The 15,037-nt window shown below is 47.0% G+C and overlaps 1 protein-coding gene across 2 annotated transcripts in view; it reads left to right on the top strand.

Moving 5' to 3' along the window:
- Positions 1-15,037, top strand: part of LOC105911416 (regulator of G-protein signaling 3-like) — a 45,843-nt gene that overhangs the window by 18,454 nt on the left and 12,352 nt on the right. For both annotated transcript variants that reach the window (XM_031570763.2, XM_031570764.1), the window contains 6 exons: positions 2,912-2,979; positions 7,722-7,803; positions 8,076-8,181; positions 10,187-10,562; positions 13,548-13,596; positions 14,419-14,675. In XM_031570763.2, the coding sequence (XP_031426623.1) occupies positions 2,912-2,979; positions 7,722-7,803; positions 8,076-8,181; positions 10,187-10,562; positions 13,548-13,596; positions 14,419-14,675 (938 nt within the window). The remainder of the gene's footprint in view (positions 1-2,911; positions 2,980-7,721; positions 7,804-8,075; positions 8,182-10,186; positions 10,563-13,547; positions 13,597-14,418; positions 14,676-15,037) is intronic.

The raw sequence follows: 15,037 nt of genomic DNA, 5'->3' as shown, positions 1-15,037 counted from the left end.
TGTGTGTCTCTGTATGTGCATGTGCATTTATGAGGGAGGGGGGTTGAGATTGAATGTGTGCCTGTATCTCTTCTTTGTTTGAATATAAGAGATATACAGAGTGTATACAGGCATGCATGTGGGTATGTCTGTGTGTGTCTCAGTGTGTGTATATTAATGACGTCAGATAGTGAGGGTGTGTATGTGTGTGTGTGTGTGTGGGTGTGGGTCTGTGGATGTGCGGATGCACACATTTATTTTGGTCTGTTTGTTTGTTTAGCTTTATTCAGGCTCTGTTGTAGTCAGCTGTAGAAACCATCTGTGACGGCTTCATCCGTTTACAGTACAGAAAAGACTATTAATAGTGACACTAAAACAAGAGTTTTTTTTTTCCCCTGCTGGCTGAAACACTTGACACACTTTCCCTGAGATTAATTCTCAATCTAAAGACTTTAGCACTGTTCATGACGCCTAAGCCTCTTTGGCTTTGGGGCTCCGGGGCTCCGGGGGCTAGGGACAGACAGTATATAATCACCTTTCACACTCTGTCAGACAGACGAGTCTTTCAGGAGGTTCCCAGGCGACCCCCCCTGCCGAGTCGGCCACCGCTGCTCTTTCTGCGGGAACAAAGCCCCGCGGGCGGCCCACCCTCCAATCACGGCTCACGGCTCCGGTCTCCGTGGTGATGTCCGCGGAGCTGGTCGCGGCGCTTCTAAAGCTTTCACGGCGCATCAGCGCAGCTCTTAATCTATGGGAGAGATCGCTCTGCCGTCCTCTCTTTCATGTGGGAAAGTTTTTTTTTTTTTCTTGCTTTCTTTTCTTTTCTCTGTTTATTCTATTTTTCTGTTAAACGAGTGCAGTCAGACTGAAGTGATCCTGATGCTGCTGCCACCATCGCCATGTCTGCTGTGCCCCTCTGCTCAGAGTGGCGTGTAAGAGACACTATTGCAAAGATCATCTTAACAACAGCTGACAAATCCGCAGAAGCCGAGCGCACAGGCTGGCAGCGGGCAGAGGGGCTTGCGTGCGGGAATCACGACAAGTGGAGTAGAGCACACAGGGGCTGAGTGCGTGGTGTGTGTGCGTGTGTGTGTGAGAGAGAGAGAGAGTGAGAGTGCACAGCACATTGCATCTGTCAGAGAGAGAGAGAGAGAGAGAGAGAGAGAGAGAGAGAGAGAGAGAGAGAGAGAGAGAGAGAGAGAGAGAGAGAGAGAGAGAGAGAGAGAGAGAGAGAGAGAGAGAGAGAGAGAGAGAGAGAGAGAGAGAGAGGAGGAGGAGGAGAGGAGCTGCTCTGTGTTGGAGAGAGGTGCAAAAGAGAGAAGAGTGGAGAGCGAGAAGGAAGATGAAGAAAAGAGAGGAGAGAGTATTTGTCTGAGAGGAGTGAAAAAGAGAGAAGAGGAGAGGAGAGGGGGGAGGCAGAGAAAAGGAGAACTATTCTGTGCTGGTGTGTGAGAGGTAGAGAAGACGAGACGAGAGGAGCGGAGAGGAGAGAAAACAGGAGCTGCCCTGTGGTAAACAGAAGGAGGTGAAGAGAGGAGGGGAAGAAGAGGTCAAGGAGAGGTCAGATTGTGTTTGGGTGTGGTGGTTGAGCTAAGAGGTGAGAGGTCAGATTGTGTTTGGGTGTGGTGGTTGGATTAAGAGGTGAGAAAGGGGGCTTCTAGTTTTGGGTTGAGGGGTCTGTGTCTGTGGCTGAGGTGAGTGTTTGCCTCTGGCTGTCGGGTGCAAGAGCAGATGGTTTCTGGTGTTTGGTAGAGGAGAGGATCTCTGGCGTTGGGCTGGGAAGTAAGGAGGAGAGGAGCAGGTGTCTTTTTCATGGTGAAGAGGGGGAAGACAGAGGTGTGGGGTTTCTCTGGGTAGGAGTGAAGGAGAAAGGACACGGCTTGTTGTTCTGGGTAGAGGGGTGCAGGCAGGGGGGGTAGGGGTGAAGGGTGACGAGTGTAATGGTTTTGGCTTGTGAGGTGCAGAGGGAAGAGAAGCTGCTTTTGTGGGAAGAGAAGCTGCTTTTGTAGGCAGAGGAGTGGGATTCTGGTTTAGGGTGTTGGGGAGAAGTAATCTATGTTTCGTTTTTTTTCATTGAGGGTGCAGAAAAAAGGTTTAGGGTTTGGAGTTTGGGTCAGAGGGTTTCTGGTTTAGGGCTTCAGGAGCGAAGGGCTTCTGGTTTAGGGGTGCAGGGGCGAGGGCTTCTGGTTTAGGGGTGCAGGGAAGAGAAGCTGCTTTTGTGGGAAGAGAAGCTGCTTTTGTAGGCAGAGGAGTGGGATTCTGGTTTAGGGTGTTGGGGAGAAGTAATCTATGTTTCGTTTTTTTTCATTGAGGGTGCAGAAAAAAGGTTTAGGGTTTGGAGTTTGGGTCAGAGGGTTTCTGGTTTAGGGCTTCAGGAGCGAAGGGCTTCTGGTTTAGGGGTGCAGGGGCGAGGGCTTCTGGTTTAGGGGTGCAGGGGAGAGGGCGGCTCTTGGTTTTGTACTGGGCTGAAGGGGGGAAAAGCCAGCTGCTTTGTGTCCCCCTGAATGGTGCTCTTATGAGGAATGCTTAAAAAGACAATGTTTCCTGGGAGAGTTGTAATCACTATGGTTACACGGGGGGAGCCCGGAGCTGCTTGATTAGGTAGGGGGTTTGTCATCCCCTTTGCACCCCCCCCCCCCCTTCTCTGTGCCAGTGAACTCCCCTCCAGTAAAGCACTCAGTAGCGAGTGATCTCATCAGTGTGTGCTTACTCTCCTCCGAAGACACACACACACACACACACACACACACTCTCTCTCTCGCTCGGTTTGGACCTTATTAATCGGTGGGACTTTTGGCTTGGACCACGGAGCGGGCGGGCGGACGGGCAGGCATACAGGCGGGCGGGCGGGCGGGCGGCCGCGGTGTCAGGATGTTCTCAAAGGGCACTCTCTCAGCCTGGGACTCCTGGGACTCTTTTGTCTTCCTTTCAGATTCGGCCGTCTCAAACCATGCAGGAGCACCGGACACGGCCAGCGCCGAGAACATGCAGTCTTTCACCGTAAGTTCACCTCCTACTCTCTTCCTGCTCTACATCGTCATGGTGCTTCTGCTCGTTACCTTCTGTGCAGGGATCTTCACTAATGAATGAATGCATTGCCGTGTTGGTCTGTTGGCTATAAATGTATTGGTGTGTGTGTGTGTGTGTGGTGACATTGGGTAGATGAGGTTGTGATGAAGAAAATAGTCCTGACATGGTCAGTCAGAAGTAGAACAAAAGCCTTTTTTTCTCTCAAATATGATTACTCTGCGCGCACAATTGAAGTGAACAGGACATGGTAATATCCATAACACACAGGAAAGTGCTTATACAATGGGCTGCTTGTTTTCAGTTTCTGCTTGTTGTTTTCTTTCCCTCCTCTTCAATAACAAAAGGGCAGCGCATAACTGATTCCACACACACACACACACACACACACACACACACACACACACACACACACACACACACACACACACGGTTGTTGTGTGACTGATGGTGGAGGGGATCATACAGGCCCCCTGTGCTGGCCTTTGCGTGTCTGTGTGCGGCGTGTTTGCGATTATCAGCCAAAGGTTAGAGTGAGTCACCTCTGTGTCCCCCAGCATCCGGCCATAAGAGGCAGTCCGCTGTGGGGACAGGGGGAAGAGAGGATGGAGAGAGTGAAGAGAGGGCGAGGAAGAAGAGAGAGAAGTGAGAGGAGAAGGAGCAAAGACAGGATGAAGAGGGAGAGGAGGAGGAGAATGACAGGAATGAAGGAAGGGGAGCAAAGAAGAGGGAGAGGAGAAGAGAGGTATATGGAGGGGGGGGTGAAAGGGGGGAGGGGAGAGGAGAGGAGAGGAGAGTGGGGAGGGGTGGGGTGGGGTCGGGTCGGGTGGAGAAGGTGCCGGTAGAACTCCTCACTAATGATGGGAAAAGCAGAAGAATGGTGTGGTGTGATGATCCTTTAGAATGGGGAGGTGTGTGTAGAGAATGCTGTCTGTGTGTACGCGTATGTGTGTGTATAGAATGCTGTGTGTGTGTGTGTGTGCGTATGTGTGTGTAGAGAATGCTGTGTGTGTGTATATGTATGTGTAGGCAATGCTGTGTGTGTGTGTGTGTGTGTGTGTGTGTGTGTGTGTGTGTGTGTGTGTGTGTGTGTGTGTGTGTGTGTGCGTATGTGTGTGTAGAGAATGCTGTGTGTGTGTGCATATGTTTGTGTAGAGAATGCTGTGTGTGTGTGTGCATATGAAGTGTAGAGAATATTGTGTGTTTGTGTGTGCGTGTGCGGTTGTAGAGAATGTAGAAATGTGTGTGCGTGTAGAAATATGATTGGTGTTATTGTCAGGCCATCAGCCCACACCCAGCACCTACCCCCAATCACCCACCCACCCTCTGAAAAAAAAAAGTGTGTGTGTGTGTGTGTGTGTTTGTCGTCTTTTTCCCATGGCTGCTCCACGGCCAGCTCTTTTCTCTGCAGACAAAGATGGGAAAAGGGAAAAGGCCGTGGCGCGGGGCTAGGATCGGAAGCGCCGTCGCTGCTGAGTGTTTATGATTTATCTGCGCCGGGGCCGGGGCCAGTCTCCTTCTCCGGCTCCCTCCCCCGTGTGTCTCTCCCATCATGCCGCTGGGCTCCTAATCAGCCCCTTTCTCTTCCCCTCGTACCCTAATCCATTGATCGAGAGATTCAGTATGATTTCTGCAGAGGACGGCAATTAATAACACTGAGGGCTAAAGTCATTAAGGCAGCATCAAACAGAGCAGAGATCTCCAGCCTTCATATCCCATCAAGCATTTTTCAAGCATCAAGTCATTCTCAAAACTCCATTCTAAAAGTCAAAATTAAACTCATATCCAAGAATAAAACAATAAAAATACGTTTTTTTTACTCCATCATAAAAGGTTGATTTTATTTTAAACTAACGACAGTGTAACTTGTGCATTATACTCCATTTTGTAATCGTTACATTCACACTTTGTAATTTTAATCACAGTGTTCTCCTTCATCGGGGAGAGAGTGGAGTTCTCCTTCATCAGGGAGAAAGTGTGTAAGGTCATCTAGCTGGTCAGTCTGCAGGAGTAGTTTGGCTGTGTGAGTGAATGCTGATAGGAGTGTGTATTGCTGTATACTAGTTTATCTGCTGATTGGGAGTGTGTTTTAATGTAAAGTAGTTTGAAGGAATCAATCTAGCAGTATGGTTGGCGCCATGTAGATGTCTTGCTATTTTATTGCTGTTGTGTATATGAGCGAGTTGGTTCTTATCTTCTTTATTGTTGCCAGTGTGTGTGACCACGCTTGTGTTTTGCAGCTTGTGTGTGTGTGTCTGTGTGTGCTTCTTTTTTGTGTTTTGGACAATGTTTGGCTTCTTATGTTGAGTTGTTTGTGTGTGTGTTTATGTTTACATGTATGTCTGTGTTTATATTTGTGTGTCTGTGTGTGTGTGTGTGTGTAAATGGTGCTTTAAATCTGCCGCATGAATGTATGTGTATGGCTGTTCTGTGGAGAGAGCTCAGGAAGTGGAGCGGCTTATCGAGGGCTGACACGAGGCCGCTGGTCGCCGGGGGGGTTGGAAGGTGACTTCCTGCTATTCTTCTGCCCGGCCAGTTCCCATGAGTGGGCATGTCCCGCTCGAAAACACCACCACCACACACACACACACACAGACACACACACAAACACCGTCTCTCACACACATACACCACTGCGCTTTACCTGGACTAGGACTGCTCCATGGGAGAGGAACGCAGAACATGCCACACAGCATTACATGAAATATGCACACCATCCATGGACTATGCCATTTCTGCATCGAGCGAAATCTCCCTAAGGTTTGTGCTTAAGCGTTCCAGCTCCTTGTTTTAGTGGCGGAGAGCGGCATCAGGGGAGAGAGTGGAATCGCACAACACGCCTATTATGATGTGGCTTAGATGCTTGTTTTGCGTTTGTTCAGGACTGTTTAGCACGCCTTGATTTCGATGTATACGGGTATGTGAATCTGCAAAGCCTTGTGGGTATTTAAAAAAAGGACATTAGTGTCGCTGAGCCTGAGGACTGGCTACTTTTGGAGGTGAATAGAGAGGTAGAGAAGTTGTGCACTGGGGTGGAAGGGAGTTGTTTTAGCACAAGAAACCTTTGGGATTTATGCCTGAAATATGTAGATGCGTATAAATGGGATGGCATCCCTACAGCGATCCGCCGTTAAAAACACAAAAAAAGAAGAAGAGAAAAGGGTAGCGCGGGCAGGGGTTGGGGGGAGGGGGGGTGGGGGGCACACATACGGTTCCTACAGAAGTCGGAGCAGAGGGGCACTTTCCCGTCGAGTTTTGGGTGATGAATTATTTCATCACTCTGAGCTTGAGTGTGTGTGTGTGTGTGTGGAGGGACGCTATGGAGGGTTATCAGCTGAGCTCGCTTTGTTGTTGGGCAGTCACTTAGCTGAACATTTTTTTTCTCTCTATTTCTCTTTCTCTGTCGGTCTCCCTCTTTCTTTCTTTCTTTCTTTCTTTCTTTCTTTCTTTCTTTCTCTCTCTCTCACTCTCATTCTCACTCTGTCTTTCTGTTTATGTTGGCTCTGGACCCGAATTGACATTTTAACTTCTGCTGTCCAAATATTGTCTCTGGCTGGCCGCTTGTCCTGCCGTGTGGGGCTCTACTTCCAGACATTTCCTCTCCTGCCAGGGAGCGCTTGAGCCCATCTCCCGGCAACCCTCACCCACCGGGGGCTTTTGGGAAGGTGTGTGTGTGTGGGGGGGGGGTTAATATCCAGTCTACCCCACTGCTGCTGTGACATTTCAGCCCTCGCTAGGGGGGTTGGGGGGAGGGGGGGTTGCCAATTTGAACCCAGTCGCTCTTGGCTGGTTGCAGGGATACTGTCTCCTGACTACAGGTGTATCACTGGAGTCGTCATGCTGTGTGGCTGGGCTGGGAGTCGGGACTGTACAGTGGGGTTCCTGAAGGGCAGCTACCAAAGTATTTTCAATAAGGAGAACTGACCCAGTTCCCGTAGACGCGAGTCATTTAGTGTTTGCACGGTTTCAGCTAAACAAATGTCAGAGGTTGTGACCCTTGTGGCATTGAGTCATGTCTCCTCATTAATGTATCATGGACCCACATGGATCATGGTCAAGATTGAAGAATGTTGAAACACCAGAATGTTAATTCTCTGGAATATGCACACACAGGTCTCTCGCGTCAGTTTGGAGCAAGTTGCCCTAAAGACAATGAGTTCAGCCTGGACGATAGACTGACCATGTATCAGGCTGAAAGGTTTCTGGAATGTTCCAGGGTTTCACAAGTAAATGTCGAGCCAGTGTGTGGGTTTAAGTCAAGGAATGGCGTTTGGGTTCAAGGGATCATTAAAGAGCTGGTATTTGGGTTCAAGGAGTAATTAAAGAGCTGGTGTTTGGGTTCAAGGAGTCATTTAAGAGCTGGTGTTTGGGTTCAAGGAGTCATTAAAGATATGGTTTCGATTTAAAAAATGAGCTATGAGCTCATGGTTGATATTAATGAGTAACTGAAGAGCCAGTGTTTGGGCTTCAAGTTCAGATCGTGTGGGGTGTCTGGAGAGCTGGTGTTGGGTTTTACGTATGGCTGAATAACCAGTGTATGTGTTTAGAGGCTGAAAACTGGTATTGGGTTACCGGTATATGTATGACTGAATAACCAGTGTATGTGTTCAGAGACTGCGTGGTGTTGGGTTTTACGTATGGCTGAATAACCAGTGTATGCGTTTAGGGACTGTGTGTTTGAGTCTAACTCTCCTGGCCATGCGTCCCTCCTGCAGGTGACCGTCCACAGAGGAAGAGATGGCTACGGCTTCACCATCTGCTCAGACTCGCCTGTGCGGGTCCAGGCTGTGGACCCAGGTCAGTCATTAATACCTCAATCTTGTGTTTTTTTTGCTTAATGTTTGTGTGTGTGCTTCAGCATATGCTTGGGTGTGCATTGAAGTGTGTTGCTGGATTGTGTTTTAACTTATGGGGAGTGTGTGTGTGTGTGTGAGTGGCTGAAGCTGAGGTTCGGACTGGTGTGTGATGTCGAGATGTGTGTATGAGGGATTTGGGTGGGTGTGCATTAGAGTGTGTGTTGACTTGTGCAAGGATAGTGTGCTCACTTTGTCAGTGCCTCTGTCCCCCAGGCGGCCCAGCTCACCAGGCGGGCCTGCAGCAGTTGGACACACTCTTGCAGCTCAACGGCCAGCCTATAGAGCACTGGAAATGTGTGGATCTCGCCCACGCCATCAGGTAAGCACCAGCTGCCCTACCTGAAGCATACACTTACCTAGAGCACACACTCTTACATGCTTAACTTAGCTGTGAGCACACACTCATACTTAACTTAGCTGTAAGCACACTTTTACATACTTAACTTAGCTGTGAGCACACACTCATACATACATAACTTAGCTGTGAGCACAAACTCATACTTAACTTAGCTGTGAGCACAAACTCATACTTAACTTAGCTGTGAGCACACTTTTACATACTTAACTTAGCTGTGGTTGGAGCATCTCTGTTTTGTGATTGAGTGTACTAATTTAATTTGCCTTAATAAACTGAGCTGCGTTGTTCTCAGGTAGGCTTGGTGGATATTCACAGATAGAGTTTTGTTCATATTCTGCCTTGCCTTTCTTTCGCTGATTGGGTGAGCTGTAATTAAAGCTGTAATTTGATGGATCACTTACATTACTGCTAATTCTTGAGTGAAGGTTGACAGAAATACTGGTCGATTTCAGCCCTCTGTGCCTTTTAGCTTTAGCGGTCCCATCAACGAGGGATTAATACAAGGCAGCATTTAGATGTCACAATGAACTTGATGTAGGCTAGCAATATGCGGCTAACTTGCTAGTCACTCATGGTTGACATGATGCAATATTCGGATAACATTGAGTGCTAGTCATGGTTGACGTGAAGAAGGCTAACATTGAGTAGCTTGTCAGGGTTGACATGATGTAGGCTTACATTGAGTAGCTTGTCAGGGTTGACATGATGTAGGCTAACATTGAGCTGCTTGTCACTGTGGATTTTATGTATGAATTGATTGGCTTGTCAGGGTTGACTTCATTGAGGCTAGCATTGAGTTGCCATTCGTTGGGGACTTGATGGATGGAACCACAATACTGGTTACATTAGCACTACTGTTGGCTAATAGTAAGGGCAGTACTGTTGGCTAATAGTAAGGACACAACTGTTGGCTAATAGTAAGGGCAGTACTGTTGGCTGCAGTATTGAGTTAATGCTGGAGTGAGCTGCTGGTCATAATGTATGTGACTGATTAATTAAGCGCCTTGAGACAATTTTATTGTGTTGGCACCATAAATAAAATTGAATTGAGTTGAATTGAACTCTCCAGAGAAAGGGTCGGTCCATCAAACAATCATCCAAACCTGTTCAGCCGTATGCAGAATGGGAGAATGCGATCCTTTAATGTTAGTTAACTGTTGGCCACAGGCTAATGCAGAGTTAATGCTGGATAACAGTGAGCTGCTGGTCATAATGTATTTGACTCTTCTGGGGGAGAGCCGGTCCATTAAACATTCACCCAAACCTGTTCAGCCGTACTCCGGCACATCAAAGACTGTTTAGCTGATAAACCTCTGGAGGGCCACAATGTGGCATAGCTGGCAGACGCGGCTCATTTTGCATGGCACCGTTGGCATGAGGTTCCTTTTACTTTCAGAGAGCACCTTCTGCTACGTGATTGAAAAGAGTTGAGCAAAGAAGAAATTGTCAATGTTTCTCAATATGGTGCTTTAACAATAATAATAGCAATGGTATTTATGCAGTGACTTTCTGGGAGGAGCCCAATGTGCTTACCAGAATGCAATACTGAAACAAGAAGTAGAGAAATGTAACAACTTTGAAACATGAGACAGAAAGACTGAGAACAGACTTCTAAAGACATGAAACCTCTCTATCTCTTTCTCCATCTCTCTCTCTCTCCCTCCCTCACCCCATCTCTCTCCCTCTCCCCATCTCTCTCTCCCTCTCTATCTCTCTCCCTCTCTATCTCTCTCCCTCTTCCCATCTCTCTCCCTCTCCCCATCTCTCTCTCTCTATCTCTCTCCCATCTCTCTCTCTCTCTCCATCTATCCATATCTCTCTCTCTCCCTCTCTATCTCTCTCTCTCTCCCTCTATCTCTCTCTCCCTCTCTCCATCTCTCTCCCTCTCCCCATCTCTCTCTCCCTCTCTATCTCTCTCCATCTCTCTCTCTCTCTCTCTCTCTCTCTCCCTCTCCCCCTTCCCCAGGGGCTGCCGCAGTGAGATCACAATGGTGGTCTGGCGCACCTCGCCCGTCATGAAGCCCTACTTTGAGGGCCTCATCCACCAGCCTTCCTACAAAACCTCTGCCTACGACACGCTCTCCCCCATGGCCAGTAAACCTGAAAAGACGCCCCCTCTGCTGTCCAACCCCCTCGGGCAGAGGAACAGCCGCAAGAAGAAGCCGGCTGCTACTGAGGGCTCGGGGGGATCAAGGGGGTTCATGGACGGCCCCTGGCCCTGGAGGGACAAGAGGGAGGAGAATGACTACAAGGCCCGAACAACTACCCTGAAGGGAACGCGTGTGACCTCATCAAACGGGGACAACTACATCATCCTCTCACCTGTTAACCCAGGCAACCAGGTAAAGCATGGACCGTATCAGTGACACTAAGACCTAACCCAGGAAGCAGACTATGTGTGCGCCATATCAGTGTCAGATCTGGGCCACGCCCAGGCCAATCCAGAACAGAGACAGCTTTGGACCAGATCAGGACCATGTTCAGGCCAGAACAGAGACAGCTTTGGGCTGGGTCACTGTCAGCTGCTATTGGAGAACCCTGTATCCATCCTCTCCATTTTCTTCTAGTTACATCATGGTGAAGGCTCTCCCTGTAACTCTGGCTTGGCTTTAGCTGATATAAATCTGCATTCTAAAAAACAAATCTTTTCTCATAGTTTCCTTGAAATTTTCCTTTAGAACCCTGGAGTGCTCTTTCCTCAGAATCATTCTGGTCTTACAGCATTCTTCAGCTTTGATGGTTCTAAATAAAGCCTTTTCACACGCACAAGTGGAACCTTTAAGGACGATCGTATGGTTGAACAGGGGACGAGTCAATAGCTGCTTTCCTTTAAGAGAACAAGTCAAAAGCCGCTTTCCTTCAAGAGTCTACATCTGGGGTAAAGTGCAGGGTACTGCTTAATGTGGGTGGAGAGCTCAAAAGGGACATTTGGTGGGAGGTTAAAGCGAAGGCCCCTGGCAGCAGCTCTTGGCAGGAGGTGTTCACTGGCAGGGGCTTGTGCCAAGCGACTTTATTAGAGATGTTCTCTGCTTGAGGAGGATGGTGACTAGCTTAATGTGCTTCTCTCAGGACGCTGGTGACCTTCATGCATATTAAAGGAGTCATGTCAGCCATCCACTCTAATTGTGTCAGGGACCAGTGGTGGCAGGCAGGCAGGCACTCGTTTCCCATGTAGGAAGATTTGTGTCAGTTCTGTTTCACAGTGTGTTTCACTGTTCCCACAGGGGTAAAGTCACATGTTGTCAGCTTGCTTCGCTTCTTCCCCCCTTGTACCTATAAATACATGCGGGGGCGGGGGCAGGGGCAGGGACTGTTAGTGCTGTTAGTTTGAATGTATAGATATGAATGAGAACTGACAATCATGTGGATGTGTAATCTGTAAAAAGCCTCAAGACTAAAATTCTGCCTGATGAATATGTATTATATATATATATATATATATATATATATACACTACCGTTCAAAAGTTTGGGGTCACTTAGAAATTTCCTTATTTTTCAAAGAAAAGCACTGTTTTTTTCAATGAAGATAACATTAAATGAATCAGAAATACACTCTATACATTGTTAATGTGGTAAATGACTATTCTAGGTGGAAACGTCTGTTTTTTAATGAAATATCTACATAGGTGTATAGAGGCCCATTTCCAGCAACTATCACTCCAGTGTTCTAATGGTACATTGTGTTTGCTAATCGCCTTAGAACACTACTGGATGATTAGAAAACCCTTGAAAACCCTTGTGCAATTATGTTAGCACAGCTGAAAACTGTTTTGCTGGTGAGAGAAGCTATAAAACTGGCCTTCCTTTGAGCTAGTTGAGTATCTGGAGCATCACATTTGTGGGTTCGATTATACTCTCAAAATGGCCAGAAAAAGAGAACTTTCATGTGAAACTCGCCAGTCTATTCTTGTTCTTAGAAATGAAGGCTATTCCATGCAAAAAAATTGCCAAGAAACTGAACATTTCCTACAACGGTGTGTACTACTCCCTTCAGAGAACAGCACAAACGGGCTCTAACAGAGTAGAAAGAGAAGTGGGAGGCCCTGGTGCACAACAGCAAGAAGACAAGTATATTAGAGTCTCTAGTTTGAGAAATAGACGCCTCACAGGTCCTCAACTGGCAGCTTCTTTAAATGGTACCCGCAAAACGCCAGTGTCAACGTCTACAGTGAAGAGGCGACTCTGGGATGCTGGCCTGATGAGTGGCAAAGAAAAAGCCATATCTGAGACTGGCCAATAAAAAGAAAAGATTGATATGGGCAAAATAACACAGACATTGGACAGAGGAAGATTGGAAAAAGGTGTTATGGACAGACGAATCAAAGTTTGAGGTGTTTGGATCACACAAAAGAACATTTGTGAGACGCAGAATAGGTGAAAAGATGCTGGAAGAGTGCCTGACGCCATCTGTCAAGCATGGTGGAGGTAATGTGATGGTCTGGGGCTGCTTTGGTGCTGGTGAAGTAGGAGATTTGTACAAGGTAAAAGGGATTTTAAATAAGGAAGGCTATCACTCCATTTTGCAACACCATGCCATATCCTGTGTACAGCGCTTGATTGGAGCCAATTTCCTCCTACAACAGGACAATGACCCAAAGCACACCTCCAAATTATGCAAGAAATATTTAGGGAAGAAGCAGGCAGCTGGTATGCTATCTGTAATAGAGTGGCCAGTGCAGTCACCAGATCTCAACCCCATTAAGCTGTTGTGGGAGCAGCTTGACCGTATGGTACGCAAGAAGTGCCCATCAAGCCAATCCAACTTGTGGGAGGTGCTTCAGGAAGCGTGGGGTGAAATGCCAAAGGTCTGCAATGCTGTAATTGCTGCAAATGGAGCATTCTTTGACGAAAGCAAAGTTTGAAGAACAAAATCAATATTTCAAATAGAAATCATTATTTCTAACCTTGTCAATGTCTTGACTATATTTTCTATTCATTTTGCAACTCATTTGATAAATAAAAGTGTGAGTTTTCATGGAAAACACGAAATTATCTGGGTGACCCCAAACTTTTGAACGGTAGTGTATATATGTGTGTGTGTGTGTGTGTGTGTGTGTGTATGTTGAAATTTGTTATGTGTATATTTAACAACATACATTATATATTATTCCTTTTCCCCGTGACACATTATGTTCCTTCTCATCTAGCTTCATCCACTGTTGGTTTAGTTGAGTACTAGATGGAGATGAAAGCTGCTGTGACAGCTGATGTAGATGTACTCCTGTGTCTACGGCTGACGCAGATGTAGTCATGTGACTTATGTGTATTGTGTAATATGTGTATGTGTCTTATGTACTCATGTGCCTTATCTCTGTATTCCTGCAGATACTACAGCCAGTGTATTCTGACAACAATGGCACTATCGGAACACTGGGTAAGTCAGTCTATACTGTCATCAGTCAAACTGATTCAGTCAGGTTTCATCAGCTAAACATCCACATATTATCCCAATATTCAATCCATTGACTTCTGTGGAACCTCTGTTCACACAAATTGTCCTGTCTGATCCCTATCGGGTTCAGCTCTTTAGACACGGTTGGCTCTGAAACGTTGATTTCGTGCAAATTAACTTCATTAGCAGGATCATGCGTTTCCATGCTTGGCATGCCAAATGGCCAGTGACAGTCACGTTGCTGTGTGTGATCTAGTAGGGGATGATGTTTGTCCTGTCGTCATATTTCAATGACCCCCTGGATACAATAGAATCTGTCTTGGTTGCACAAACAAAAGTCATATGCCAGGGGATGGACGTCAAAGGAAATTCAATTACCAAAAGAATGTCATTCAACTACTGCTTTGTAGTAGTAAATAAGATGGTTGATGGATATGATTTCAAAATAAAATCCTAATTTTAAAATTAAAAATAAAATTAGTTTCACTTCATGCCCATGCAGCTTAAATTCATATCCCTCCCAGTGTGTAGTTTTCATTTAGTTTTATCCAAAGCAGCTGATGGTACTGTGCAGTGCTTTTCTCATCAGTGTATGTTCTCCCTGGGCAGTAAACCCATGCAGGTGCTGCCGTTCTTCAATTTCAGTTTCAATTGTATTCATGTATAAAGCGCCATTAAAATGTGACTGTCTCGAGGTGCTTAACAGAGCCCCAGCTCTTTGCTTGCCCACCACTTTATCTATAGCTCCATATTAGTGTGTGCTCATGAAGCTGGTGTTCTTTTTTACACTCTGTTTGGTTCCAGGGCGTATCTATCAGACTCACCCCAGCCGGGGTATGCAGCAGGGCAGTGAGTTTCTGCCGGACCCCGGACCCCTCTCCAGAAACACCATACGGCGCTCCATCAACAGCAAGACCATCCCCCCGCCCTCCTCCACGTACAGGCACAGCTTCGCCAACTACCAGAACTGCACCATCGTCCAGTCCCACCTCCCACAGTCCAACTACGGCACCTACGTGGCCATGACCCCCAAGATCCTCATCTTCCCCGTGTTTGTGCAGGTCAGATAACTTTAATGGAAAGAGCAGTTTCTAGCTCTGGTCATGAAGCGTAATGCTCTAGTGTGTATAACCTGAGAGGTTTTGAATCGTCATAGAGGGCTGGCTGGTGTGTGTGTGTGTGTGTGCTGAGGTCTTCTGCTGCGTAGGGATAATGCTGAAGTATGTGATGGAGGTGGTAGCAGAAGCCAGTGATGGTAATGTTTGGGTATGATGCAGGACTGATCTAGGAGTTATTGCATGTTATTGCATGTTATGTAATATAGGAGTGATGCTGGTGTGACCTGGTTCCCTCAGTGAGGTAGCTGAGGCTAATGTCTCAGTGTTTTCAGTGAGGTAGCTGAGGCTAATGATATTGTTTTCAG

Source organism: Clupea harengus, chromosome 7, assembly GCF_900700415.2.
Source record: "Clupea harengus chromosome 7, Ch_v2.0.2, whole genome shotgun sequence".
Classification (NCBI taxonomy): Eukaryota; Metazoa; Chordata; class Actinopteri; order Clupeiformes; family Clupeidae; genus Clupea; species Clupea harengus.
Note: the sequence above shows the minus strand (reverse complement) of the source record. Positions and strands in the feature narration are given on the sequence as shown.